General features: G+C 49.1%; 7 protein-coding genes across 7 annotated transcripts; 3 read left to right on the forward strand and 4 right to left on the reverse strand.

The window, feature by feature from the left end:
- Positions 1–157: 157 nt before the first annotated feature.
- LTS14_010722 (uncharacterized protein) lies at positions 158–2,126 on the reverse strand (the record flags this gene model as incomplete). The annotated part of the gene is made up of 3 exons (XM_064843398.1): positions 158–792; positions 862–1,130; positions 1,183–2,126. 3 exons carry the CDS (start codon positions 2,124–2,126, stop codon positions 158–160), a joined length of 1,848 nt encoding a protein of 615 aa, XP_064689040.1.
- Positions 2,127–4,222: 2,096 nt separating this feature from the next.
- On the forward strand, positions 4,223–5,065 carry LTS14_010723 (uncharacterized protein; the record flags this gene model as incomplete). Its single annotated transcript, XM_064843399.1, has 2 exons — positions 4,223–4,415; positions 4,536–5,065. 2 exons carry the CDS (start codon positions 4,223–4,225, stop codon positions 5,063–5,065), a joined length of 723 nt encoding a protein of 240 aa, XP_064689041.1.
- A 439-nt stretch (positions 5,066–5,504) lies between these two features.
- LTS14_010724 (uncharacterized protein) lies at positions 5,505–6,991 on the reverse strand (the record flags this gene model as incomplete). The annotated part of the gene is made up of 4 exons (XM_064843400.1): positions 5,505–5,755; positions 5,818–5,939; positions 5,996–6,293; positions 6,487–6,991. The coding sequence occupies 4 exons, from the start codon at positions 6,989–6,991 to the stop codon at positions 5,505–5,507; spliced, it is 1,176 nt and encodes a 391-aa protein (XP_064689042.1).
- A 399-nt stretch (positions 6,992–7,390) lies between these two features.
- LTS14_010725 (uncharacterized protein) lies at positions 7,391–8,410 on the reverse strand (the record flags this gene model as incomplete). Its single annotated transcript, XM_064843401.1, has 1 exon — positions 7,391–8,410. One exon carries the CDS (start codon positions 8,408–8,410, stop codon positions 7,391–7,393), a length of 1,020 nt encoding a protein of 339 aa, XP_064689043.1.
- Positions 8,411–9,006: 596 nt separating this feature from the next.
- KGD1 (2-oxoglutarate dehydrogenase E1 component) lies at positions 9,007–12,213 on the forward strand (the record flags this gene model as incomplete). The annotated part of the gene is made up of 1 exon (XM_064843402.1): positions 9,007–12,213. One exon carries the CDS (start codon positions 9,007–9,009, stop codon positions 12,211–12,213), a length of 3,207 nt encoding a protein of 1,068 aa, XP_064689044.1.
- Positions 12,214–15,274: 3,061 nt separating this feature from the next.
- On the forward strand, positions 15,275–17,121 carry JEN1_2 (Carboxylic acid transporter; the record flags this gene model as incomplete). Its single annotated transcript, XM_064843403.1, has 6 exons — positions 15,275–15,494; positions 15,559–15,584; positions 15,652–15,818; positions 15,876–16,340; positions 16,398–16,870; positions 16,925–17,121. 6 exons carry the CDS (start codon positions 15,275–15,277, stop codon positions 17,119–17,121), a joined length of 1,548 nt encoding a protein of 515 aa, XP_064689045.1.
- Positions 17,122–18,072: 951 nt separating this feature from the next.
- On the reverse strand, positions 18,073–18,855 carry LTS14_010728 (uncharacterized protein; the record flags this gene model as incomplete). The annotated part of the gene is made up of 1 exon (XM_064843404.1): positions 18,073–18,855. The coding sequence occupies one exon, from the start codon at positions 18,853–18,855 to the stop codon at positions 18,073–18,075; it is 783 nt and encodes a 260-aa protein (XP_064689046.1).
- Positions 18,856–25,772: the final 6,917 nt, after the last annotated feature.

Raw genomic sequence — 25,772 nt, forward strand, 5'->3', positions numbered from 1 at the left:
TAAGTATCGCATGATGAGTATGGCACGTGAGCAGCAATGAAATTTGTAAGAGTCATACTGCATACGGTACAGTGAGTCTCATCTCGCTACTCTGAGCTGTGCCGCGCCTACTCACATGCGCCCACTAGACCACTCTTTCCATCCTTCAATCCATCGATCAACCAGTCGGCGAACCACAGGTGAATGGCGTCAATCTACCCTCCTCAAAGTTGCGATGCATACTGATGACGCTCGAGTAGATACCAAGCCCAGCAACACTAAGCGCAGCCAAGAAGTAAAGCGTATCGAAGATGTTGAAGTGCCACTGTACGAGATAACCACGCATCCATCGCTTGAAGCCCGAGTCAAGCCTGATGACTTCTCCAGTTCTCGGGTCGAAGCCTTCACTCTCTGGTCGAATGGCGTCTTTCTTGGTGTTGAATGCGACTCGGAGGATGGGCGGGAAGGTGTAGCTGAACTGCAAGATCGTAGCCGCACCCACGAAAGCGCCTAGATTGCTGACCTGAGGAACAGCAGCGGCGATGACGAACGCTGCACCCCAGTAGACAGGTACAAGTCCAACCCAGATCCATTTCCCGAGTTTCTTGTCGAGGGCTGGAAGATGAAAGATGTCTCGGAAGACGGCCGAGTACAGCACCTTCACGCCAATATTGCCATATAGCACAGCAGCGATGAGCCCACTGATGAGACTGACAGCATTGCCAAGAGTCTGCCATTGGTATGCTGAATTTGGGATGCCTTGGTAGGCTGGGTTGAAAGCATACTGTCCTTGCGCAGCGTACACTACCATTCCTGTAAATCAAAGGTTGATTAGCAGGTAGTTCAGACAGCACTATGGATCTTGGCGCCATAACGACTTACCCATTGTGATGTAAACACCAATGATGAACACCTCAGCGAATATGAGGGACTTCCAGAAGTCATGCGGGCGGCGCATCTCGGCCATCAGCTCATTGAACAGCGTTGCACCACCATAAGAATAAACGCCTTGCATGAGACCATTGATGTGGTTCCTCAGAGTCAATCCTGGAGGCCAGTTGGTGTACGTGTGGACTGGTTGGTTCGGCTCCGTGCCGTAGGAAGCGAACGAGGCGTCGTAATTCGGCTCATATTTGTTGGTAACAACCATGCTAAATCGCCTGTCAGGACAGGGCACAATAGTAAGAGAGAAAATGAGCTTACGTCATGATAATGACAATCACGTTCAACCAGACGGCAAGATTGGCTAGAAAGCTCAGTCGTTGCAGTGTTCGAATTTGACCCAAGAAGAAGCCGACCAGCATGATAACGAGCTCAGCAACCACGAAGCAGATGAAGCCTGTGCCGTTCGCACCAGCAGCCATTTGCTGCAGGCCTTGGCCATTACCAACAATTAGCAGAGCAACGTTCATAAAGAACTGGAAGGACTGCAGAACGTTGACGCCGACCCTGGCCCAGTTACCGTACAGACGGAAAGCCAGATCTCCGTAGTTGCGAAGTGGATATTTGGTCGAATCAAGTCCCAGGAACATCTGGTAGAGTTGTGCTCCGCTATAGCAAGCGAGTACGCCGAAGCTGACGTACAAACCGGTGCCTGGTCCGTAGCCCATCTGCGAGATGGCCCAAGGCACGCTGTAAGGTCCGAGAATATCAGTAGTGATGAGGTAGAAGACTGAACCCCATGTTGCTGTCCTGACCGCGCGCTGTGCATTGTAGTACTCATCAGGCGTTACACCATATTGATCATGAGCGGAGCTCACAGTGCTTGCAGCGGGATCGACGTGCGGCGCCTTCTCGTTGATGCCGTGATCACTGGCGGGCGTAGTGCCGTCCTTGGAGTCATGAGATGGCGAGGGACTGATGCCGACATCGACTTTCTGCTGCTTCTTGCCCAGGAAGATGTTCAGCAGGCCTCCAGCACCGCCTATGTTTGGCAAGGTCTTCTCATACTCGCGAGACTTCTTGGCGTAGTAGTGGTACTCCTCGAACATGATGCTGCTGTCCGTGTACATCAGACTGCCTCTGCGCTGGGTTGATGGGTCTGGCATTTGTCCATCATGGGCTTCGTGAGAGGTACCGATCACATCAGCCTGGTTAGCGGATCTTGGATCAGCAACGCCACCAATGTTTGCGAAGGTGGTAGTCATGATGCCGAGTAGCCCTCTGTGTTGTGCCAGAAAGACAGACGGCCAGTAGGTAGGGAAAAGAGTGAAAGTAGCTGAGCACAAGAGCACTCTGTGACCATATGCGCCAGGTCACCTAAATATACTTACAGCCAAGCTCGCTACCCTACCGTGCTCGCGAACAAACGCGCTGATAAGGTATCATCAGTAGCGACTATCAAAACGATCAGTAGTAGTATATCCCTCAACCGGCGCACGCGAGCAAGATCGCGTTACATTCGATGCACAACTAGAGTTGACAGATGGGGTATCATCACCGTTATCACCAGCAAGACAGTGTGGAGGAGGTCTTGGAAGCTTGGCTTTCTAGCTCAACCTGGCAGGTGGTTGAAGATACGACCTTGGCGGTGATGCACGGCAGGAATACAAGCACATCAAGATTTGCCAGAGAGGCACGAGGCATTCGCATATCGAGACGGTCACCTCTGTTCCGTGGGAGCTGTGCAGGTCCTCATCGTATCGGCAGCAAGCTAGCTGATAGCCTGTCGGTGACAGTCATCTTCTCATTACTCGTGGAAGGACAATGTCAGATCTTGAAGATGATGACTTCGCAAGCGACTCAATGTCCGGCTTGTCTTCCAGATGTACAAAGCTAAGCATTTGGCTGTGAGCTTCGAATTGGTCGATGATGGCCATCTTGCACAAATAATGTCATCATCAGAGATTGGATGTTGGCCAAGGACGCAGCCAAGACGGAAGATAAGGCGTTTGTGGCGCCGCCTGTCCATTTCATGGTTGTGATTCGATGATGGATGTTACAATCGCGAGGACCATGGAAAAATTCGTCGTGCGAAAAAGTGCGGATTTGGGAGGGACAGAAGGTAGTCATCAAGACTGTATATAGACCGAGAAGGAGATGAGGTTGAAGAAGGACGAAGAGGAAGTATTAAGGCCGTTCCTTCTCAAGGCGCTTGCCAAGAAAGGCATGGTGAACTCCGAGGGCAAGCGGTGTCGCTGTTCGGAGTCCTTTGCGGACACTTGCGAATACGAGGTCAACGATGCTATGCTTCTAGTCTTGCGAATAGTCATACATCCACAAGCACGTCGTAAAGCTTCTTGTCTACTGCACGCAAGCTGGCATACCCTCCATCGCTGTCTCGGTAAGTAGCAACGCACGAAATGTGGTCTTTCGTAACGAATGGCACGACGACCTAGAAAGTAGTCGTAGCCGTGCAGATTACTGTATAGCCGCCTCTGAATCATGCGAAGATGCCGTGTCAGTCTTCGTGTTCGACGGAAGCCTGCTGAACTTTCTACCTGGGAACTCCTTCTTCTGCTGCAACTGGATACGGAGACGAGAGTACATACTTCGGCCAGGATTGCCAGACAATCATGGCAGCGACCGTCGATCCACTCTGCTTCCTGCATCGCTTCATCCCTCACACACATGGAGTGCATGCTGGCTACGCTGCTACGAAGGTCTGCGGGACTCGCCAGAAGAAAATACCCTTGGAACGACATACCGCAGTCCAGGAAGCTCAAGCCTGATCTAATGCATGTCTTCTGCTTGAGTGATGGAGATCGTCGACTTGCCGTTCAGGTCTCCGCCTACAGCCACCAGTGCTCTGCCCAAACTTCCCAAGAAGAAGGAGTTTCCGGCTCTTACACATGACACAGGGGCAGTCTAGGTCTCAGGTTGATTACGAGCATGAGCCTGCCAAGCTGCATCAGGAGGGTTTCTTTTGATGGCACTCGCCAGACAGGAACACCAAGTACTTCTGCGCGCATGCGAAGATTTCTACCAGCAGTGCAGGTAGAGACTGTAAGTCCAGTATGGGTCTTGTTATGAATGCCACACGCAGCATCTTCCCCAGCGTGCTGTCGCAGCGGTGACTCTTTCTACGAGACTCAGGCGAAGAAGGACTTCCCAGATGCTTATCTCTTTAGCAAACTGGCGTTGCAGGGTACATTGCCGAGTGTCTAGCGAATGCCCAAGTCTCTACAACCACACGCACGCTTCTACTCGATCACGCAATACACCAGAGATCGCACCCCACATGCAGCCATTCGGCAGACACTCGGAATAATGAGAATATATCTTCACCTTTGCAACGCTGTTCATGCTCGCAAGCGTCGCCTACTTCGCTGCCATCCCGAAAGCAGATATTAGAGCAGGCAAGACGATTGCCGCTGGTCTTCTCTTCACCCGTGTCTTTGGCGGCCACAAGGCAGTCCGTGGTTTGAACTTTCTGATCGCGCTCAGCTCGTTCGGCAACCTCGTGGCAGTCTTTCTGGGTACATCGCGATTGATTCGTGAGTGTGGTCGTCAAGGCATACTACCATGGCCAAAGTTCTGGGTATCGACGAAGCCATTTGGGACTCCTCTGGGCCCCTACCTGGTGAAGTGGGTGCTTACGATTATCCCGATCCTAGCACCTCGCGCGGGCGATGCGTTCAACTTCACAACAGACTTGCAGGTCTATCCGTCTTCGATTCCCAACCTCCTAATGACCATCGACATCTTCGTCGTCCGATCGAATCACAAGCGACTGGGTCTTCCCGAACCGCAATTCAAAGCTTGGCTGCCGGTCTTGGTTTTCAGTGTCTTCGTAAAGTTATACTTGATCATCATGCCATGGTATCCGCCAGCCAAGGGAAAGTACGGTGGAGATGTTAGCTTCTGGTACGGAACCTACATTGTCACCAGCATCGGCATCTTAATCCTGTGCGGCATATACTACCTCATTTATATCGAGGTGTTGCCAAGGATCGGCAGGTACAGGATGCGGTACGAGCTAGTGACACTAGGTAGTGGTGCGGAGGCTCACACACCAGTAAAGGTTCCTCTCAACGAACTGGACGAGTGGGACGGAAGACACGATGCCACTGGTGCAAACTTGCGCGACTTTGGTAGCGAAACCGAAAAGGTAGCCGATGAGACATTCGAGAAGACCAAGCAGTAGTGTCTCGTTCGTATCCTGTGAGTGCGGGCGCTGCACACATGCTCGATCTGATATGTTGCAAGGGTCAGGCTGCTAGGTGTGATGTTTGCATATAGCTGGTTGGGTATACTTCGTCTGAATGGCCAAGAAGGAGTGCTCCTAAGCATCCAGCTAGCTGTATTGATACAAGTGCTCAGCACTTCTGCGTCACCGATCCCGACTGGAACACCCAGAAATGTCTGCTTGAAGCGTCAGCCGGTGTTTCAAGTGGTACGAGATACCATTGAGATAGCTTTGTCTCAATGAGACTGCGATCTGTGGATTAGGATTGAGTGAGGGCTGATTAAGTAAGGGCTGATAGCCACTCATCTTGTCTCCTGGCGATAGATCTCAAGACGTAACGGAATCCGTATACGTCCGTATTCATCAGCTTCCATCCAAACCTCATCTCGTATGAGCATCAATTGTGTGCCCGCAGCTTCCGCACACACTCAGCAACACCGGGGTACGTCCAAGTATACAAATTATGCTTGTACAAATCCTCCGCACTTTCCCGTGCTCGTGATTCCCGGGTGATGTTCTGGATCTTTGATGCCCTGGTTCTTCGGACTGTGTCAAACAATCGCAGTATATCTGGTATGCTTGCGCGGTCTATGTCGGGCTTGGCGAACAAGGTGAAGGCTTCGGCATCTTCGATTGATTGGGTTCCACCTGCGAGAGTGTGAGACTGAGATGGGTTATGGTGCGGATGATAATGGTCAGATTAGACCGACCTTGTCCTTGATGTGGTGTCATCGCATGCGCGGCATCGCCAATCAGTACCGTTCGACCCTTGACATAAGTAGGCAACGGATCTTGATCACGTAACTGCCATAGCTTCACATTCTCAGCTTTTCTAGCCATCCTAATCAGCATAGCCATCCAGCAAAAGTCAGAGTCAAAGAGACCTACTCTAGCAAAGCGGTCATGAAAGGACCGAAATCACTAAAACACCGCAGCAGATCTGCGCGATCTCCCTCAGCTGTCCAAGATTCGGTAGTCTGTTTTCCGAGCATGCTATCCGGAGCAATACAGACGAAGTTGATAAGCTCGTGGTCTCGGCACGGGTAGAGCACTATCGAGCGCTCACTCTGATCGAAGGCGATGTAGACGTCTAGAGTCACTGGTCGAGCCTGATCGAGGGCATCCCAATCACTGTGGATCGTGCGTATAAGTGATGTGGGAAGCATGAAACGAAACGCTGAGGTCCCTGACTGAAAGATATCAGCTCGTGGGATAGTGTGAGAGTAGGATTCAAAAATACTGGACGAGCAGATCGGAAAGCCTCTTCTCCTACGACTAGAGGTCGTACAATCGATCTAATACCATCAGCTCCTGATCAGCCAAGAACGCGGTCAGCATGGTGTCATATCGGGACGTCAGAATCATATGCAACAACATACCAACCACAAGATCAGACCTTAGAATCTCACCGCCAGCCAACATGACATCCCCATTTTCAACATCTACCCGGACGACCTCAACTCCATACCTCACCTCCACCGGTTGGCCCACTTGTCCAGCATCTCCACCTGTCTCAAGTGCCGGACTCGTCGCAAGCCTGAGAAGTTCGTCCCACAGATCAGCTCGATGCATCATCAGCCAGTCTGCCGGATTATGCACAGAGAACTCCGTCATATCCTGGTGATGGATCTGTTCCCCGCCTGGACCGAAGGTCCTGGATCCGACAGCTTTTAAAGCTCGACAGCGTTGGCGATCGAAACCGTAGGGCTCGATGAGACGGATTGCTGTAGGGCCCAGACTCAAGGCGGCACCTACTTCATGGCCTCCAGGAGATTGTTCGAGGACTGTGATTTTGTGGTTTGAGTTGTTGCTGCGGAGGAAGCGGGCTGCTGCTAGGCCTGCTAGGCCGGCGCCTATGATTGTTATATTCAGAGGCGAAGACATGTTGGCTGGACAATATGTGAGTGGCAGCCCGCAGTGTAGTGGTGGTGCTTTTGACAGATGCTGAAGTTGGAGCAAGCGCAGCGGGATCTCAGGGCTGGGGACATGGCTGTAGTCAGCTACTCGTGGCATTGTAGTGCGGCATTTACTGGAGGTACACTGGTTGGGAGCTCTCATCTACTAGACCTTACCCGGCAATTAGTTTCGGAACTGTGGGCGCCTTCGGATAGATGTGGACGATGTCGAAAGCACATTGAAGTCAGCGACTTGGAACTTTTATGTATCTGATGCTACATACCCGGACCGTTTATGTAGCTCCACAAAGGCTTCATTGATGCCTTCTTTCTACTGAGCACTCGAGGTCACGAATGTCCACCGCTTCATGGTCATGCTCTGTTCTTCTCAGCGCTTCCGTTCGACAGGCTTATCCGGCGCATCACGCAGCTCGCCGAAGTATGTCTTCTCCTCTCGCTCCAGCTGCTGAGTGAACGTGTCATGCATCCTATGGTTCTGCGGCTCAGCGTCGATTGTAGACTCGTTGAGAACGTATTGAGAAGGCATGGCGCCGCTGTGATTCCGTTCAGTGCGCGGCACATTTTGTGCGACGCCGGTCGTGGGATCAAATGCTGGAATGTCGAAGGCCAGCTCTGGTGGGGAGCCAGTATAGGCGGACGTCGTGCTTTGTACCGGTACTCCACCGTACAATGGTGGTGGTTGTTGCCTCGTGCTTGAGATCTGAGCAGGCAAAGCATGCATCTGTGCGTAGTCTATTGGTGCCAGCAGTCCCGGTGGCAAAGGTGTCTCAATGCTGGGATCATCCCACTGACCACTGATACCGCTCAAACAGTAGCCGAATTGTGCGCCTCCCGTCGTGCCAGAGAGGCCGATGTTTGAATGCTGAGCTGAGCCGCTGGGGACGTCCCTCGGTTGTGCGGATATATTGGGAGTGTTGAAGATGTTTGACATCGTTGCCATGTGACGAGCATTGTTCGGTGAGAGTGGCTGTGCCAAGTACCGTGCTGGAAATGGCATCGAAGGCGTTGCTCGCATTGGTAGACTCCCAGGCAGCTGAAGCATAGCGGGGAGAGGTGATAATCCAGGAAATGCCATTGGCTGCATCTGCGGCATGGGCGCCGTTCCTGGAAGATAGGGCAAAAGAGGATATCCAGGCATTGGGGCCATCGATGGCAGCTGTATGGACCGGATGAGTTTGATCACGAAGCTGGAGTCAGAGTGAGATCTCCCATGCGTCGGTGTTCTGGGCGCAGTCGTTGTTGTCAGCTGTTCAAGGTAGGCGTCTGCTTCTCCTGCCAGGACTTTGTCTTCTATGGCCTCTGCAGCTGTGGGATTCATCGTTTGGGCCTGTGATGAGGCTCGCCATTGCTTGACGGCCTCTTCGCGTTGGTCTTGGGTGACACTCATGGTAAACCTTGAGTTTGTGGTCGAAGGAGAAGTTTCTGGGGGCAGTGTTGTATTGTAAGAAGGTTCAGCGGCTAGAATTACTTGAGTGATGAGGAGAACGGCGAGGAAGTCGCTTGAAATAAGGTATACTCGTGATCTTGACTACGGTCACTACAGTTAGGCCGTGACAGCCTGCCTTTAATGGGGTGGAGGAGACAAGACTGTGGTAAAGAGGAGCATGTCTTGGCATGGGCAGGTGAGGTGACTCAGTGTTGTCCATGCCCGCAAACAGTGATAAGTACTGAGACGTGGGGTACGTGTTACTTGGTCTCGTGCGTGACCATGAAGGGAGAAAGGATGATGAAGAAGAAGGAGATGAGATGGCATGGTGTCGAAGATGGTTAGCACTCCCGTAGCGGTCCTTTCGGACGAAGCCGGGGCCGCGACCGCCGGACGATGACGGCAAACCTTCAGCGAGAGCTCGAAGGACGGCAAGAAGATACTTTGATACACTCGTTCCCTTCCTCATCCTGTGACCCTCCATATATATCAACACCACCGAGACGTACGAGCAACTGACAAGGACCTGACGACGCGTTCGATGAGCGGTCGCAAGCATGCTGCGAACCCACCTTTGCCAATGCAGTAGACGCCTCGCCTCCACCACCTCCTCCTCTTCACCTTCATCATCCACCCGCGCCTTCTCCTCCCTCACACAACATGCGCCGCGGAGACATACGGTGAAGGTCGGCCGCTCATCCTCCACTGCCTTCACATCGCAACAACACCGAAGCTATGCCGTCGCCGCCGAGGACACAGACAAGGGTGTGGACCCATCAGATTCCTTCCTCTCCGGCAACACGGCCAACTATGTCGACGAGATGTACATGTCGTGGAAGCAGGACCCCTCGTCCGTGCACGTGTCATGGCAGGCCTACTTCCGCAACATGGAGAGCGGCGACATGCCCACCAGCCGCGCCTTCACTCCACCTCCCACCATCGTCCCGCAGGTCGGCGGCGTCGTGCCTTCCACTATCCCTTCGGCTGGACCCGGCGCGGCAACGGGTCAAGGTAGTGATGTGATGACGCATCTGAAGGTGCAGCTGCTCGTGCGGGCGTATCAGGCACGAGGCCACCACAAGGCGAATATTGATCCGCTGGGTATTAAGAATGAGAGTGCAAACTTTCGCTTCAGCAATCCGAAAGAGCTCGATCCCAAGAACTACCAGTTCACCGAGGCGGATTACGATAAGGAGTTTGAGCTGGGGCCGGGTATCTTGCCAAGATTCAAGACGGACGGGAGGGAGAAGATGACGTTGAGAGAGATTATTGAGGCTTGTGAGATGATCTACTGTGGACCGATTGGAATTGAGTACATCCATATCCCCGACCGCGAGCAGTGCGACTGGTTACGACAGCGTGTAGAAGTTCCGGCGCCTTACAGATACTCTGTCGACGAAAAGCGACGCATCCTGGATCGTCTTATCTGGTCTTCTTCTTTCGAATCCTTCCTAGCTACCAAGTACCCCAACGACAAGCGCTTTGGTCTGGAAGGTGGCGAGTCTTTGATTCCAGGCATGAAGGCTATGATTGATCGCTCGGTCGACTACGGCGTCAAGGACATTGTCATCGGTATGCCACACCGAGGTCGTCTGAACGTGCTCTCCAACGTCGTCAGGAAGCCCAACGAGTCCATCTTCTCTGAGTTCGGTGGGTCGGCTGAGCCTACTGACGAGGGTTCTGGTGATGTCAAGTACCATCTCGGCATGAACTTCGAGCGGCCTACGCCTTCTGGCAAACGTGTGCAACTGTCTCTGGTCGCCAACCCTTCGCATTTGGAAGCTGAAGATCCTGTCGTACTTGGCAAGACTCGTGCTATCCTCCACTACAACAACGACGAGGAACACGCTGACACCGCACTGAGTGTCCTACTTCACGGCGATGCTGCTTTTGCTGGCCAAGGTGTTGTGTACGAGACCATGGGCATGGCTGCTCTACCTGCTTACCAGACTGGTGGTACTATCCATTTGATCGTCAACAACCAGATCGGCTTCACTACCGACCCTCGCTTCTCCCGCTCAACACCCTACTGCTCCGATCTTGCCAAGTTTGTCGACGCACCCGTCTTTCACGTCAACGGTGATGATGTCGAGGCTGTCAACTTCGCCTGCCAACTCGCTGCCGACTGGCGTGCACAGTTCAAGAAGGATGTAGTAATCGACATGGTCTGCTACCGCAAGTCGGGACACAACGAGACGGATCAGCCTTCCTTCACTCAACCCCTGATGTACAAGAAGATCAACGCCCAGCCACCTACTATCGATGTCTACACCAAGGCACTCCTCGACGCCAAGACCTTCACGAAAGAGGATATTGACGAGCACAAGAAGTGGGTGTGGGGTATGCTCGAAGAATCGTTCGCACGATCAAAGGACTACCAACCCACCGCCAAGGAATGGCTGACTAGTGCCTGGAACGGTTTCAAGTCGCCCAAGGAACTAGCTACGGAAGTCCTGCCTCATCTACCCACTGCTGTCCCACAAGAAGAGCTCAAGCGTATGGGCGACATCATCGGCACTCCTCCGGAAGGGTTCAATGTCCACCGCAACCTAAAGCGAATCCTGGCGAACCGCAGCAAGACTGTCAACGAGGGCAAGGGCATCGACATGTCGACCGGTGAGGCCTTAGCCTTTGGTACGCTATGTGAGGAGGGTCATCACGTGCGTGTTTCTGGTCAAGATGTCGAGCGTGGTACTTTCTCCCAACGCCATGCGGTGCTGCACGACCAGGAGAATGAGGAGACATATACCCCACTCAAGCATGTGGCGAAGAGCGGAGAGCAGGGTTCTTTCGTCATTTCGAATTCCAGTTTGAGCGAGTATGGTGTGCTTGGATTCGAGTACGGCTACTCCCTTTCCTCCCCGTCGGCCCTGGTCATCTGGGAAGCGCAGTTCGGTGATTTTGCAAACAACGCTCAATGTGTCATCGATCAGTTCATCGCATCTGGCGAAGTGAAGTGGCTGCAGCGATCTGGTCTTGTGGTCAACCTTCCTCACGGCTATGATGGGCAGGGTCCCGAGCACAGCTCTGGCAGGATGGAGCGATTCTTACAGTTGTGCAACGAGGACCCACGTATCTTCCCTGCACCGGAGAAGCTGGAGCGCCAGCACCAGGACTGTAACATGCAAATCACCGTCTGCACTACTCCATCAAATGCGTTCCATATCTTACGACGACAGATGAATCGACAGTTCCGCAAACCTTTGGTCCAGTTTTTCAGCAAGTCTCTCCTCCGCCACCCTCTCGCGCGCTCCAACATCGAGGACTTCACAGGCGAAAGCCATTTCCAATGGATCATTCCCGACCCCGCGCATGAGAAGGACGGTCTGGCTGGCTACGATCTTCAGATCCAGCCGAAGGAGGAGATCAAACGTGTCATTCTCTGCTCTGGTCAAGTCTTCACGGCGTTGTTCAAGTACAGGAAAGACAACAATCTCACCGACACAGCCATCACCCGTATCGAACAACTCAACCCGTTCCCTTGGGCCCAGTTAAAGGAGAATCTAGATGGGTACCCCAACGCTGAGACGATCGTCTGGTGTCAAGAGGAGCCATTGAACGCCGGCGCTTGGTCCTTCACACAGCCTCGTATCGAGACACTGCTCAATAAAACCGAGCATCATGATCGCAAGCACGTGATGTATGCGGGACGTAACCCCAGTGCGTCGGTGGCTACGGGATTGAAGGGCACGCATTTGAAGGAGGAGGGAGAGCTGTTGAGCCATGCCTTTAGCGTTAAGCAGGAGAAGCTGAAGGGGGAGTAGGGTTCTTCCTCTGATGGTGCAAGGATGAGGTGGATAGGGAGGTGGTTAGGAGTGGGTGTGGCGGTGTGGTTTCCGGTGATGTATCTTTTAGTCGAGGGTGGGTTGTAAGTAGGGATGTTGTTTGTGGGTAGTGCATGGTGTTCTGTAACATGTCTCTGTTCTGATGTTCCTATGGTCCTTGGGTTCGGCATGCTCACTTTCACATTCTTAACACAGGCGGAAGCAAGGGTAGATATGGATCTAGTGGCGGATGTTGTCTTCTCTCATGAATTCGGATCAACAGAGGCCAACCTTGCGAACAAACTTAGCTCTGTTCGAACAACGAGAGACCAAGCCATCGTCAGCACTATATACTGAAAGGATACCGGCTCTTGATATCGTATGATGAGATGCCTGCTTTCTACATTCACCGAGCCGGAATTTGTTCTATTCCTTGTGACTGGCCGCGCTCGTCTTTTGCTTTGTTCCACTGCGTGATATGGTACTGAGTCTTAGCAAGCTCCGTTGAAAACCGCGCGCAGTGATTGTGGTGTTGGAAGATGTCTTTTCCGGAGGCGTTCAAGACCTTCCAGCTCCGTGATATGACCATGGCTATCGTTGGCATTATGACCCACTTTATACGGGTAATTAACTTGAATCGTGGTGGTGATGCCCAGTCAAGACTTGATCGGGCCTTGGAGACCTCCTATGGTTATGAAGGTCGTCGCAAGCGCTTTTGACGTTCGACGGTGGGGACGTCGTGCTTCTTCACAATCATAACCTCATCGATGTCAGGCCTCGTATCGTGTGCCGCGCTTGCACCCCTCTTTCCTCTGCAGTCGAGCGCTGCAATGCAATGACTAGTAAAGCACCAATATCCGAGTTGGATCGAGCCCTGGAACCTCTAGCGACGATAGCCTGGTCTCTGGTCTGTGTGCACCGCGCCAGAACTGGGTATGTAGGTCCACCAAGCATCGATATTGCAGCGTGGCTGTGATTCCGCACTGTCTCAACCACGACCAGTCGCATAACGTTCCCATGTGTCAACAACCTACCGTCAATGAGTCGTGAGACTAGTCTGAAGTCTTCAACGAACCACGCGGTACAACACTACGGGCATGATGCATGTTCAGCAGAGTGCCAGCCACATTCTCGCATGAGGCAACATGCAGCCATGTACCGGACAGCAAGACTAGGAGATTTGAACGAGTTCCATCGTTGACCTGTATCGTTTGGGTGTGCACAGATCTGCACCGCATCAACAACGATTGCACCGCTACTGCCGAGTGTCTGACGTTAGCACGAATAGCCTGTAGGCGCGCGTTGTCTTGATGGAGAAAGATGAGCGAATGCTACAGTGGCCAGAGCCTCGTCGGCTTCCACAGCGTAACCCGGAAGAACCTTCCCCCAGGCTCAGGGCGAGGTGGAGGGCCAGGATTAGCAGGAAGGTGATTGCATCGGTGTGACTTCAAAGTCAACTGCGGTGAAATATGTCGGAAATCTCCTCGGTGACATGTCGAACGCCATCGACAGGCCTTAGTCCGTGGGGTATGTTGCAGATAAAGCTCAAGGCTAGTCCTCCAAATAGGCTTTGCGCACCCCACAGAAGCGTTCGAGATTGTCAAGATCAATATTATTCACGCGTCAACCACGTGTGTCATAATGTCTACGGAAAGCCCAGCATCGACGCTGAACCAATTCCTCCAACGTAAGATGCACCAGACCTCTCCAGTACCCCTCACGCTGAATGAGAAGCGCAAGGAGTCGTATGCATCGCATCTTAAGCTTCGTTGTTCTCGTGATATCGTTCGCGTCGAAGATGCAAGCTTTGAATAGTTGCATGGCACTGTGCAAGCTAGAGAAGCAAGCAATATTGGGCTTGGACATCTACGAGAACAATCTTGACCTTTGCGTCTGGAATCGCCCCGTTCTGTTCCGGCCAGCTGCGACGCCAAGACACGCTATCCCGCGCAAACGCCAGGAATGATTCTCATTGTACGAGCTTGTCGAGTACTATTCTATTAGTAAGTGCAAAGACAGGGTCTTGCCAAGCCCTACGCTAATTAGTTACCTATACGAGCTTTTGATTAGCTCTTAGAAATGTACCTTACGTAACCCCTTTTAATTAGTGCAAAGATAGGGTCTTGCTAAGCCCTACGCTAATTAGTTACCTATACGAGCTTTTAAGTAGCTCTCTAACTAGCTCTTAGAAATATTTATTACGTAATATTCTATTACTTAGTAGATAGTAAATAAAAAGATAGAGTCTTACTAAGCTATACGCTAATTACTTACCTATATAAGGATTTTATTAGCTTAGAGAAATATTTATTATATAGCCCTATACTATTCTATTAGTAAATAAAAAGAAAGGGTCTTACTAAGCTATATACTAATTAGTTACCTATATCTTAACTCTCTATTATTTAGAATATACTATATTCCATATTCCTTCTTAATTAGTAATCCTTCTATTAATATATAATTATATATATATATGCTATATTTTAAGAACGTATATAACGTATTTCTTCTTAATTATTAGCCTATAATTACGTTACCTATATATTTACGTTACTTAATATAGTTACGTTACTTAATATAGTTACGTTACTTAATATAGTTACGTTACTTGATATAGTTACGTTAATTATTATAGCGGAAATTAAAGCTCGGACACTATAATTGAGCCACGCTCTCTTAGGAATACCTTGTTAATCAGCTGAGTTGCTTGACAGACTCGAGACGGGACACTGTACATGCTTCACATTCGCCGCCGTTTGCCGGATTGAACAACGGGCTATGCTAACTGGAGCGATGATGTCTGGATTGGCCATGTATGGCGCCGTTAGAAGCAAGCGTGCTCGGGAAAAGTCGGCAGGCACTTCGTAACTCTATAGCATGGTCTGCCCGATAGTAAAAGCATGTTCTGTGCGCGGAGTCCAATCGTCTCATGCTTGAGAGGCACATATATTCAGTCTCGGACGTTGAAAGCCAGAGGATTATAGATAAAGCTCTCGTATCATCGACTATCCAGTCCAGTCTCGAATACTTGTTCCTTTAGGGCACCACGGTCATCATCATGGCCGACCACGCGGACTCAAGCGCCAACTACTTGTCGAAGCATCCAAGCCATGCGGCAGTACATTCTGGTGAGCCCTACGAGAAGATGTCGGCCGGTCGATACGTTGGAACGAGGCTGTCTTCCCTAAAGCCTCCCATGGTTCCTCTGGAGAATCCTTTCAGCCTTCTTCGTCAGCTCAACCGACAGCAATGGGCATTTTTTGGGATTGCGTTTTGCGGTAAGCTGCTCGATCTCTCCACGTCTCAGTCGCAAGATATCAGCTGATGCGAGTGATGCAATAGGATGGGCGTGGGACAGCTTCGACTTCGTATGTACAACCCCAGACCCATACCTCATGGAGTCCTCGTGAACACCACTAATTCATGCTTGGACAGTTCACCGTATCCTTGGCTCTTAGTAAAATGGCCGCCACTTTCGGTGTCACAACAAAGCAAATGACTTGGGGCATTACCCTGACTCTTATGCTGCGATCTGTCGGCGCCATTATCTTCGGTATCCTTGCAGATCGTTATGGCAGGAAGTGGCCTTTCATCGGTAACATGTCAGTTGATGCCATCTGGATTTGACTATGTAAACTATCTACTGACATCAACCCAAGGATACTGTTTATTGTCCTGGAGCTAGCGACCGGATTCGTCTCTGACTACAATTCCTTCCTGGCTGTCCGAGCACTATATGGTATTGCGATGGGAGCCCTCTACGGTAATGTTGCATCAACAGCCTTGGAAGACTGCCCTGTCCAGGCACGAGGTATCATATCAGGTCTTATGCAACAAGGATATGCCTTTGGATACCTATTAGCTGTCGTCTTCGCGCGAGCCTTGGTAGACACGACCAGTCATGGCTGGAGGCCGCTATTCTGGTTCGGCGCCTGTCCTCCAGTACTACTCATAATCTGGCGGCTGTACCTCCCAGAGACGAACACTTTCATCGAGCGCCAGCAAGTGCGCCAGCTAAGTGAGAGTGCCGACAAAGTCTTCTTGCGGGAAGGTAAAGTAGCGCTCCAGAGGCATTGGAAGGTGCTGCTGTACATGGTGCTACTGATGGCGGGCTTCAACTTCATGTACGTTCACATTCAAGTCGCTGTTGGAGTCTGACGTCTGCTGACCTTGCTACATAGGTCACACGGGTCGCAAGATCTATATCCAACACTCCTCACAAATCAGTACGGGTTTTCGGCGAATGGCGTCACCATCACCCAAGTCGTCGCCAATCTCGGCGCGATACTCGGCGGCACAGTCATTGGATATCTCTCTCAATCTCTCGGGCGTCGTCTCTCCATTATTATCGTCTGTATTATTGGCGGCGCTCTGCTCTATCCCTACACCTTTACTGGAGACGACAAGGTCATTGCAGCGGCATTCTTCGAGCAGTTTTGTGTTCAAGGAGCATGGGGAGTGATTCCTATCTACCTCATGGAGATGTCGCCTGGTAGCTTCCGTACCCTCGTCGTAGGTGCGAGTTATCAACTTGGAAACCTGGCCTCATCCGCAAGCTCGACTATTGAGGCAACCATCGGTGAACGATTCCCATTGCCGTCGAAATTGGTTGCTGGCAAAGTGGTCCACAGATACGACTATGGGAAAGTCATCTGTAAGTTATCAAGTGAACCAGTCAGAACACCGGAGCAAAGCTGACACATCACAGGCATCTTTCTTGGATGTGTCTATGCATACGTCATAATTTTGATCCTAGCTGGGCCAGAGTATCGGGAGCGGTCTTTGGGTGTTGCGCATGATACCGACTTGGAAATTGCTGCTGGACATGACGCTGTTGCTGCTGTGACAGGGGAGGATGATTGGCCAACGGAGAAGGCTGGTGCTACTCGAGTCGAGAAGGTGTAAGTGGTTTGCTGCCATGAGCCACAATCAATTGCATTGGCCTGGACGATTGAGCTAGGATTGTAAGTATTGAGTGTCTACGGTAAACTTTGGGAGACGGTGCTGAGGAATATGCCGGCTTTTCTAAGCTGTAGTGAGAATTTTCTTGTCCTCGCATGGATGGAAGATCGTGTTCGATATCCGTAGGGGCGATGCATCATGTTGAGCATGATTACACTGTCAATGTCGAAGGACACCTCCCGCGAACAATCTTGCCTCCCTTGTCTGCGCACCGTGCGGATGCTGGTCGTATATAGCTTCACACCGCTTGGAGCTTCTCAGTGCTTGGGGCTCGTACACTGACGTACAATGACAAAATCGAGTGGTTGGAGCAATGAGACTGAGCTTGATGTTGCAGCTGGTGGATGCGAAGTAGGACCTTGCCTACACAGTCTCCCAAGCTTCATGCTTGCTTCCTTCGATTAGTGCAAAGAAAGGCTGGTGATGGTCCTGCGTGGTCCCTGCGATTCACTGTCATAGGTAAAGTGCTGTGGTTGTTGCTTTCCAGCATACCAGGCGATCTCATTGGCGCCCGTAATCCCGCATTAGCTGCAGTCCAATCAATGATTATTGAAGATTTCCGCCATGTCCGTTCAAGGCAACAGCAGCCCTTAAGAAGATATTTCTAGACAGGTGATCATATGTCAACAACCCCAAGGCCAAGTCCGACCTCGTTGGTGACCATAGCAAAGGTATCAAAACAGCCAGGTCAGCCTAATTACCCAGGTCACGGGACATCTCCTCTGGATGGGTACGTTGGAGGTAAGACACGATGTCTAAATCAGGAGGCTGGTATAGGGAAAGGAACGATCTCGTCCAATATCTGTCATTGCTATCACGAAGTACACTATTACTCGTGCCAAGATATGTATGCAGCTATCTACTGGACAAAGGCTGTCTTCCACATACCAAAGCTTAGAATGGACTGAGTCGACTCTTCAAGCCAAGGAAGATGATCCACAGATTACTGAGTACGTCGACCCGAACTGGGCCGGTCGCACTGATACCGATGGTCGTTCCCTCGAACTCCTTGCGACGCTGTCCTAGTTCAACCAAAGCTGCGCCCAAGTCTGCGTAGTTGATCGTTGCCGATGTTTTTCCGCGCACTACGAACTTGTACCCAGTGGTCTCCGTCCGTTCGGGATCCATCAGACCAGGTGGATCCGCGGTGATGTGCGTGAGCAGTCCATCCTTCTCCGCCTTCTCGTAAATAGTACCCGCCTTTAGAAGATCCTCGTAGATGAGCCAGAGTGCAAAGACCGTGAACTTCTTCACGAAGCCCGGGATTGGTAGCTGAGCATCCGAGTTGAGAGATAAGGATCGATTGAATAGAACAACGGGTAGCTTGTACTCAGGCCGATCCACTTCGCGGAGGTGACCGAGAGCTGCGACAAGAGATGCTGCCGTCGTGACAGCGACCTCGACCTTGCGACTGGCATGGTTGGTAGCGACGCAGATGTATATGGTTTCGGCGTGCCGAAGACATGCTTTGACGACATCCTCGTTCGAGATGGATCCTTCGAAGATGCTGATGCTGGCTGACGAGGTAGACTCGAGTTGTGGGAAAGCTTGGAGAAGCTTGCTCTTCGAGCGCACGAGGATATTGATACGAAGATCGGGAATCTGCGACGAGAGAAGGTATCTTAGGATCGCCGAGCCCGTGCCACCTGTTGCACCGAGGACAACGTGGGTGGGCATGATATATGAGCTCCGTGCAGTCCAGACTTTGGTTGAAAGTATCATTGATCGGCCATATTGGATGGTGAGTGCTGTGTATATAACTTAAACATCAATCTCGCCTGTCCGTCACATAGTTGCAGCTCTGTCTTTGTTAGGATTGGTGTTGCTTTTTCCGCTTGGTAATCTCTACGGACGAATCCTAACAAATAAGAGCTCTAGCCCAATTGAGATAACATGATTCCAACCTCTCGAAGTCTTTGAGGGGCGAGGAAACTCTTGTAGCGTTGTCGCATGTCGTGCAGCTTGCTTATGCTTATAAAGTGCTACTATCGGAAAGGGAAGGAGGTATAGTATAACGAATATATAATATATAATATAGGAATAAGAGAACGAGGACTAGTTATTTTAGCCTTAAGAAGGAAGTATATAGGAGTACGCGCTTTAAGAACACGTAACTAACTAGAGTCGCTAGACTTTAGTTAGATACGTAACTAACTAACGTACTAACTAACCGGTCGGCTAGTTAGATAGAGAGTTAAGTATACGAGTCTCCTATATATATAGAAGGGCGCTTTCTTATATAGGTAGTTCGTATTTAACCTAAGTTACTAACCTACTAAAAGGTTAAACCTTAGAGTAGTTACTTACCCGACCTATCGCTTAGAACTTACTCGTCTAACGAGCTCTAACCTCTTATACTATAGGAGTATAATATTTTAAATACCCTTATAGTAGGTAAGTACCCTACAAAACTACCTCTTAGTAAAACGAGGTTATACTAGCTAGAGACTAAATTTCGAAATCCCCGCCTAATATTACGGATATCGGGTCCGCAATAAGTAGACTAACTAATTAAGCTTAGAGAGCTAATAAGCCGGCCTATAGGAGCGGCTATAAGAAGGTTTATATAACTCTACTTACTGTTATGCACCTGCGGTACAAGGGGGTTAGAGCTCGTTAGACGAGTGAGTTCTAAGCGATAGGTCGGGTAAGTAACTACTCTAAGGTTTGACCTTTCGGCGGGTTGGTAACTTAGGTTAAACACGAACTACCTATATAAGAAATGTCTATTCTATATATATATAGGAGATTCGTATATAGTTACGATCACCTAGCGGTAATCGTAAGCATTCTTCCTTACGGTTACTCGAGAGTAAGAGTAAGTAGGCTACTTACTTAAGGGTCCAAGTGAGCGGTGTTACGTAACCCTCTTGTAGCCGCCCTAGCAGACCTGGCTTATTAGCTCCCTAAACTCAATTGGTTAGTCTGCTTGTTGCGGACCTAATGTCCGTAACATCATCCCGCTCTATAGCTGTTATGTCCTTATAACTAAGCATTAGTCGTTGTTCCGGCGTAGGCGTCCAATATAGGCCTAGCGCATGTTAGAGCCTCCTAGTACTTAGTGTCGCGGGGTCCCGCTTATAGATGCGTTTCGTCATTCGATGGCTTCCTCCAGCAAACAATCTCGACTCGTTCGTTTCGCAAGAATAACCCGGAATCCCTTCGTATCGGAAACACGCTATAATCGCTGTGCTGAACACGATCGTTCCGAGTGCGTCTTTATCGCCGACTTTTCCTTAATGTCGTGTGCAAACTGTACACGGCTTGGTCGTCCTTGTGTGACGTCCTCGGTAGATAGGCTAGACAAGGTCGTAGACGACCTTGCTTCGAAGATAGCGACCGATAAGGCGAAGGTCGCTAAGAAGATGGAGGAGATGTTGCAGCTGATAGAGAAGCTTTAAGAGGTGCGGAATCGTATAGCCCGGAATAAGGTAGTCCAGAAGCAGAACAACCGTCGCCTTAACGAGCAGTTAAGGCATATAGTTAAGAACATGCCTTCTTCCGATAAGAACCTTGGTTTCTCGTAGGCGGTTACTCTTAGTCGATCCCTCGAGGGCGTCGGCCTAGCCGATCCTTTCGAGTAGGACTTCGAGCCCGAGTTTGTTAGTAAAATTGTCGCAGGAGGTCCTAGTAATTCTTAAGGTAAGTTCTTAGTTCCTACGTGTTGTCTTCGTTAGGGTATCCTTTCTATTTAACCAAGTATTTATAACCTCTTTTCTCTAGGATTTCTTCTACTTCCTACTCTTAGTTTTCTTAGGATTCGTAGTAGAATGTCGTTTAGAGCGCGGTGTCTGGGTGCGCTAGTTCGAGGAGGGAAACGTAGAATATAGGGTGCACCTTAGCATCCCTAGGTAGTTTAAGTCGGTAGTTGAGTTCGCCTCTTTTCTTAGCGATTAGAAACGGTCCGACCTTCACATAATCTAGTTTCTTTGTTCCTCTCTTAGTTTTTAGGTTCTTCGTTAGGAGATACACCTTATCCCCCGTCTTTAGCTAAGGCGCCGTTTTTGAGGCTTTAAATCTTGTCCTTATAAGAGCTCGCTGAGATTTGGTGATATTTTGTCGTAATTTGCCGTGGACATCTTTTAGTTTAGAGGCTTTAACTAAAGCTTCCTTAGATGCTAGTCCCTCGCGCGGTTCTATAAACAGGTTCGGGTCTTTGCCGTAATTAGCGTAGAATAGTAACTCGCTAGTAGTCTCGGAGGTATTGTTGTTAAGTGCAACCTAGGCTATCGGTAGCTTTTCTACCTAGTTATTTTAGGCTAGGTTTATGTAATGCCTAAGGTATAGCTCGAGATTTTGGTTTATTCTCTCGGTTTGACTATCTATTTCCGGATAGAATGCTGTAGATAGCTTATGTTTGAGTCCAATTGCTACGACAAGTGTTTTCTAGTAGTTCGATGTAAACTTAGTATCTCTGTCGGTAATAAAAACCTTTAGTATCCCGTAGTAGCGTACAAGGCGATCGAGCACAAGGCAGCCTAACTGCGGGGCCGTAATCGTCTTGCTGTAGGGTATAAAGTGTATGTACTTAGTTAGCCTGTCGACTATAACTAGGATACCGTCGTAGTGTACTCCTGTTACTAGGTTAGGTGACTTAGGAAGATCGGTTATAAAGTCTATTATAACTTCTTCCTATAGTTTTTCGGGTGGTCCCCGGAATTGTAAGTTGCCGTACTTCGCGTATCGCGAAGACTTGTTCTTGTTGCAACTAACACACTTCTTAATGTATTCTAAGACCTTCTATCTTATGTTTAGGAAGGCGAAGTTCCGTCGAATATGTTCTATAGTTCGAGCAACACCTAGGTAACTACAGTCTTCCCCGTCGTGGTAATCTCGAATGCAGTCGTTTTCCTTAAGTAGCGGTACTTTGTATTTGCTATGTTCGACTAGGAATTCTTCGTCGTCGTCCCGCAGAACCCGAAGAGTCAAGTTGAACTCTTAAGTCTTTACACTAAGGCTTCCGTCCTTGTTAACCTTTAGCACCTGCTTTGGTTTGGGCTCGTTGCCCTCCGTGTAGTCGCTTCGTCTGCTTAGCGCATCGGCGCGCCTATTGTCTTTTCCTAGAGTATAAATAATGTTAAACTTGTATTATCTAAGTAGCTCTAACTATCGACACTATCGTCTCGAAAGATCTTTGGTAGTTGTAAAGAATTGCAGATTCTTATAATCCGAGTAGATAGTTAGTCCTATAGCTCCTTTATAGTATATTCTCTAGTGTCGCAATGCTACGACGATCGTAAGCAGTTCCTTGTCGTAAATCTCGTAGTTTTGTTCCGCTAGCGTTATCTTCCTTAAGAAGTACGCGATTAGGTGTCGATTTCTATTGTGCTCCTATATAAGGCAAGCACTAATAGCAAAGTCGGAGGCATCGGTTTCGATAATAACATCTCGTTCTAGGTCGAACATAGCGAGCGTTAGTACGGATGCACTAAGTTCTTTTAGCTCCTAAAAGGCTTGCTCCTATATCGTCGTCCAATCCTATTAGATATCCTTTTTCGTTAGGTTAGTTAAGGGTGTAGCTATCCTTAAGTAATCCTTAATGAATTTTCGGTTGTAGTTAGCTAGTCCAAGGAATGCTTAAATGTCTCGGACTGTCGTTGGGGTAGGCTATTCTATAATCGACTTGATCTTTTCTAGATCCATACGAATACCGTTAACTCTAACGATGAAGCCTAAGAAGTCAACCTCTTTATAGAAGAACTTGCACTTCTCGGGTGTAGTCTTGAAGCCTGAATTGCTAAGGCGTTCGAGTACCTCGCCGACGTGTCTAGCGTGTAATTCTCGAGAACTATTTGTAAAGATAAGCACATCGTCTATATAGGCGATTGCCGTAATGTCGAGGACGTCGCGTAGAGCGTCGTTAACAACTTCTTAGCATATTGCTAGCGTATTTGTTAATCCTATTAGTATAACTCGGAATTAGTACAGTCCGAAGCGCGTTCTAAAGGCTGTCTTCTATTCTTCTCCGGGTGCTATGCGTACTACGTAGAAGGCGTCCCGTAGGTCGATCTTCGAATACTATATAGAACCCGTAAGTCGGTTCTTTATTTCTTCGATGTTTGGTAGCGGATATCGGTTCTTAATCGTTATTAAGTTTAGTCGTCTGTAGTCGATAACTATGCGTAGTTTTCCTCCTTTCTTTAGAATAAACATTAAGGGTGAAGCGGCAGGCGATTGGGATTTCTTAATCTATCCCCTAGATAGGTTCTTGTCTATCTAGCTTCGCTGCTCTTCTAGCTCTCGTTGTAATAATACGTAAAGTGGTCCCTATAGTGGTTCCTTACTAGGCTGGATTAGTATTTTGTAATCCTATAGTCTGTATATAGGTAAGGCCGCGAGCCCTGTCTCTTCCTAAAAGAGGCGTTTCCATCGTATAAACTCTTTAGGGATTCCTAGAGGTGCGTCCTTGTCCTCCTTCGCTCTAACTTATTAATCCGGTAGATCTATTCCGGCATCTATCGAGCTTAGGCTACTACGTAGCTCCTGTTCCGGTTGTTGACTAGCTATATATATATACTATCTTTCCTTATCTACCGCTGGACTCTGCCGGCGTGTAGGCTCGATGTCGATAACGTATACGCATCGCTCAAATGTAAGTACTCTTGTTTTCTACTCTATATATAGGTTGTAACGTTCCAACTAAGGCGTGCCTAATACGATATCGTATCTGGCTATAGGCACGACATCTAGGACTATCGTCTCGTAGTACTGTTGTATTGTTAGGGATAGTAGCATCGTTTCACTATCCACGTCGGGTAGGGATAAGCTATCGACGGCTATTAGCTCGTACCCGCCATTTTTCTTTTTCTAGGTTGCGATCCCGTGTCGTTGTACGAATTGGGCTAATATAAACGTTCCGTTAGCTCCGGAGTCGATTATTGCTATTATTTCGTATCCTTGTATAATGTATTTAGTACGTAGGACTGCTGCTAAAGTCTGTTGAACATTCGTGTTGTTAAGTTCCCGTAATCTGTTCTTACTAACGGGCTCTCCTAGTTTTTTGTCTCTAGAGCTAATAGAAGCTCGGGGTCCTTAAGGCAGACTTCCCAACTAAGGGGTCTATCCTTAGGCTATAGTGTAATTCTTCCTCGTTCGATACTTGTCGATACTAGTCCTTTAGTCGATAATAATAGTTTACCAAAAACCTGTCCCTTCTATACTAGTAGTAGTAGGAGTCTATAGGCTATAGCGTGTAACTATTTGTGTGACGTAGTCTTGCACTACTAGATTATCTCTTGTTCCGTAATAAGGTCGTTCTACTAGTTTTCCTATATCGTGTAGATCTCGTCGAATCGCTATGCAAGTACCTTAACGTAGTCTCGTATGTTCTTACTAATATAGATCCCGTCTAGGGCGTAATATCCTCTAGATCTATCGAACTTGCTTCCTATCGGGGGTGTGTCTCGTACGTAGTAATGTCCTCCGTCGAGGTTAACTTGTCGATAGTCCTAAAACTCCCTCCGTAGGCTATTAAGTAGTAAGTCGAAGTTGTTTCGATATAGTCGTCGTTTCCCTTATACCTTCGGGAAGACTTCCTCGTGTTGTCTAACTATTGTAAGAATTATTCGTCTAATTAGTTCTAGTACGTCGACACTAAAGTTAAGTGTTTCGTTATCGCTATTATTGTCGTCGTCGGTGTATTCGTATTCTAATAAATCGGGCGTGTCCTCGTAACCGTCCTTAGAGTCTAGTATAACAGGGGTTAGCGCGAAGCTTCCCTAATCGTACATTACGACTAGTTGTCTTAATTCTTCTTCGTCGTCGGATTCCTCCTCCTAAGGTTGTTGTATTTCTTGTAGGGTTGTATCCTCCTACCTAAGTAGAGGTAGAGACCTTCCTCGGGCGTAAATGCCGTCGTCTCTATCCTGCTATAGTTGCCGTTGTCGAACTAGCACTAGTTCGAACATAGGGGGCTAATACGTAGCACTATTGGATCCCTATAATTCCGTCGAATTGAACTCTCGACGAGGCTTACTCGGGAACTATCCTAAGTCTACCTTGCTCGAGTAGTAAGTCGTATAGGAGTCGTTATAACATCCTATCTAGTGTAGTTGTTTGTGTTCGTCTTCTAGGTCTTTTCCGACGCTTCCTCCGATTTTTATTATCGTGTCGCGGATAACGTAAATGTCGTCCGTAGAGACCGTTCCGAGTAGTTCGAGGAACTTGTTCTCCTATTCAATGATTTCGTCCTTACGATTAGGGTGTCGCTTCCTTATTAAGCCTATCGTATTAGCGATCTCGGATTGTGTTTGTCGTACAGCGCTACTATTAGCTAATTCCTTACTAGCGTGCATTCCTAACTAAATAGCGTTAATAGCTTCCTAAATATGTTCGGCGAATAGATTACGTCGTTCTATAACGTTGATCTCTATAGCGTTGACCTCCCTAAGATCCGCCCTATAGTTCTACTGTAGTTGCACCTTGCGGCTACGGTAGTCGCGTACGTAGTATCCTTCCTTTCCGCACGAATAGCACTTCAGTCCTTGCTTCTTACCCTAGGCGTAGTTCTTGCCCTTAGCTCCTACTCTATTGGTTTTGCCTCCTCCAAACTTACGTTAAGTAGCGTCGAGTTCTATAGCGTTAGGGTCGCGACG

This window comes from Recurvomyces mirabilis, assembly GCF_035927965.1.
Source record: "Recurvomyces mirabilis strain CCFEE 5264 chromosome Unknown scaffold_48, whole genome shotgun sequence".
In the NCBI taxonomy this organism is placed as follows: Eukaryota; Fungi; Ascomycota; class Dothideomycetes; order Mycosphaerellales; family Teratosphaeriaceae; genus Recurvomyces; species Recurvomyces mirabilis.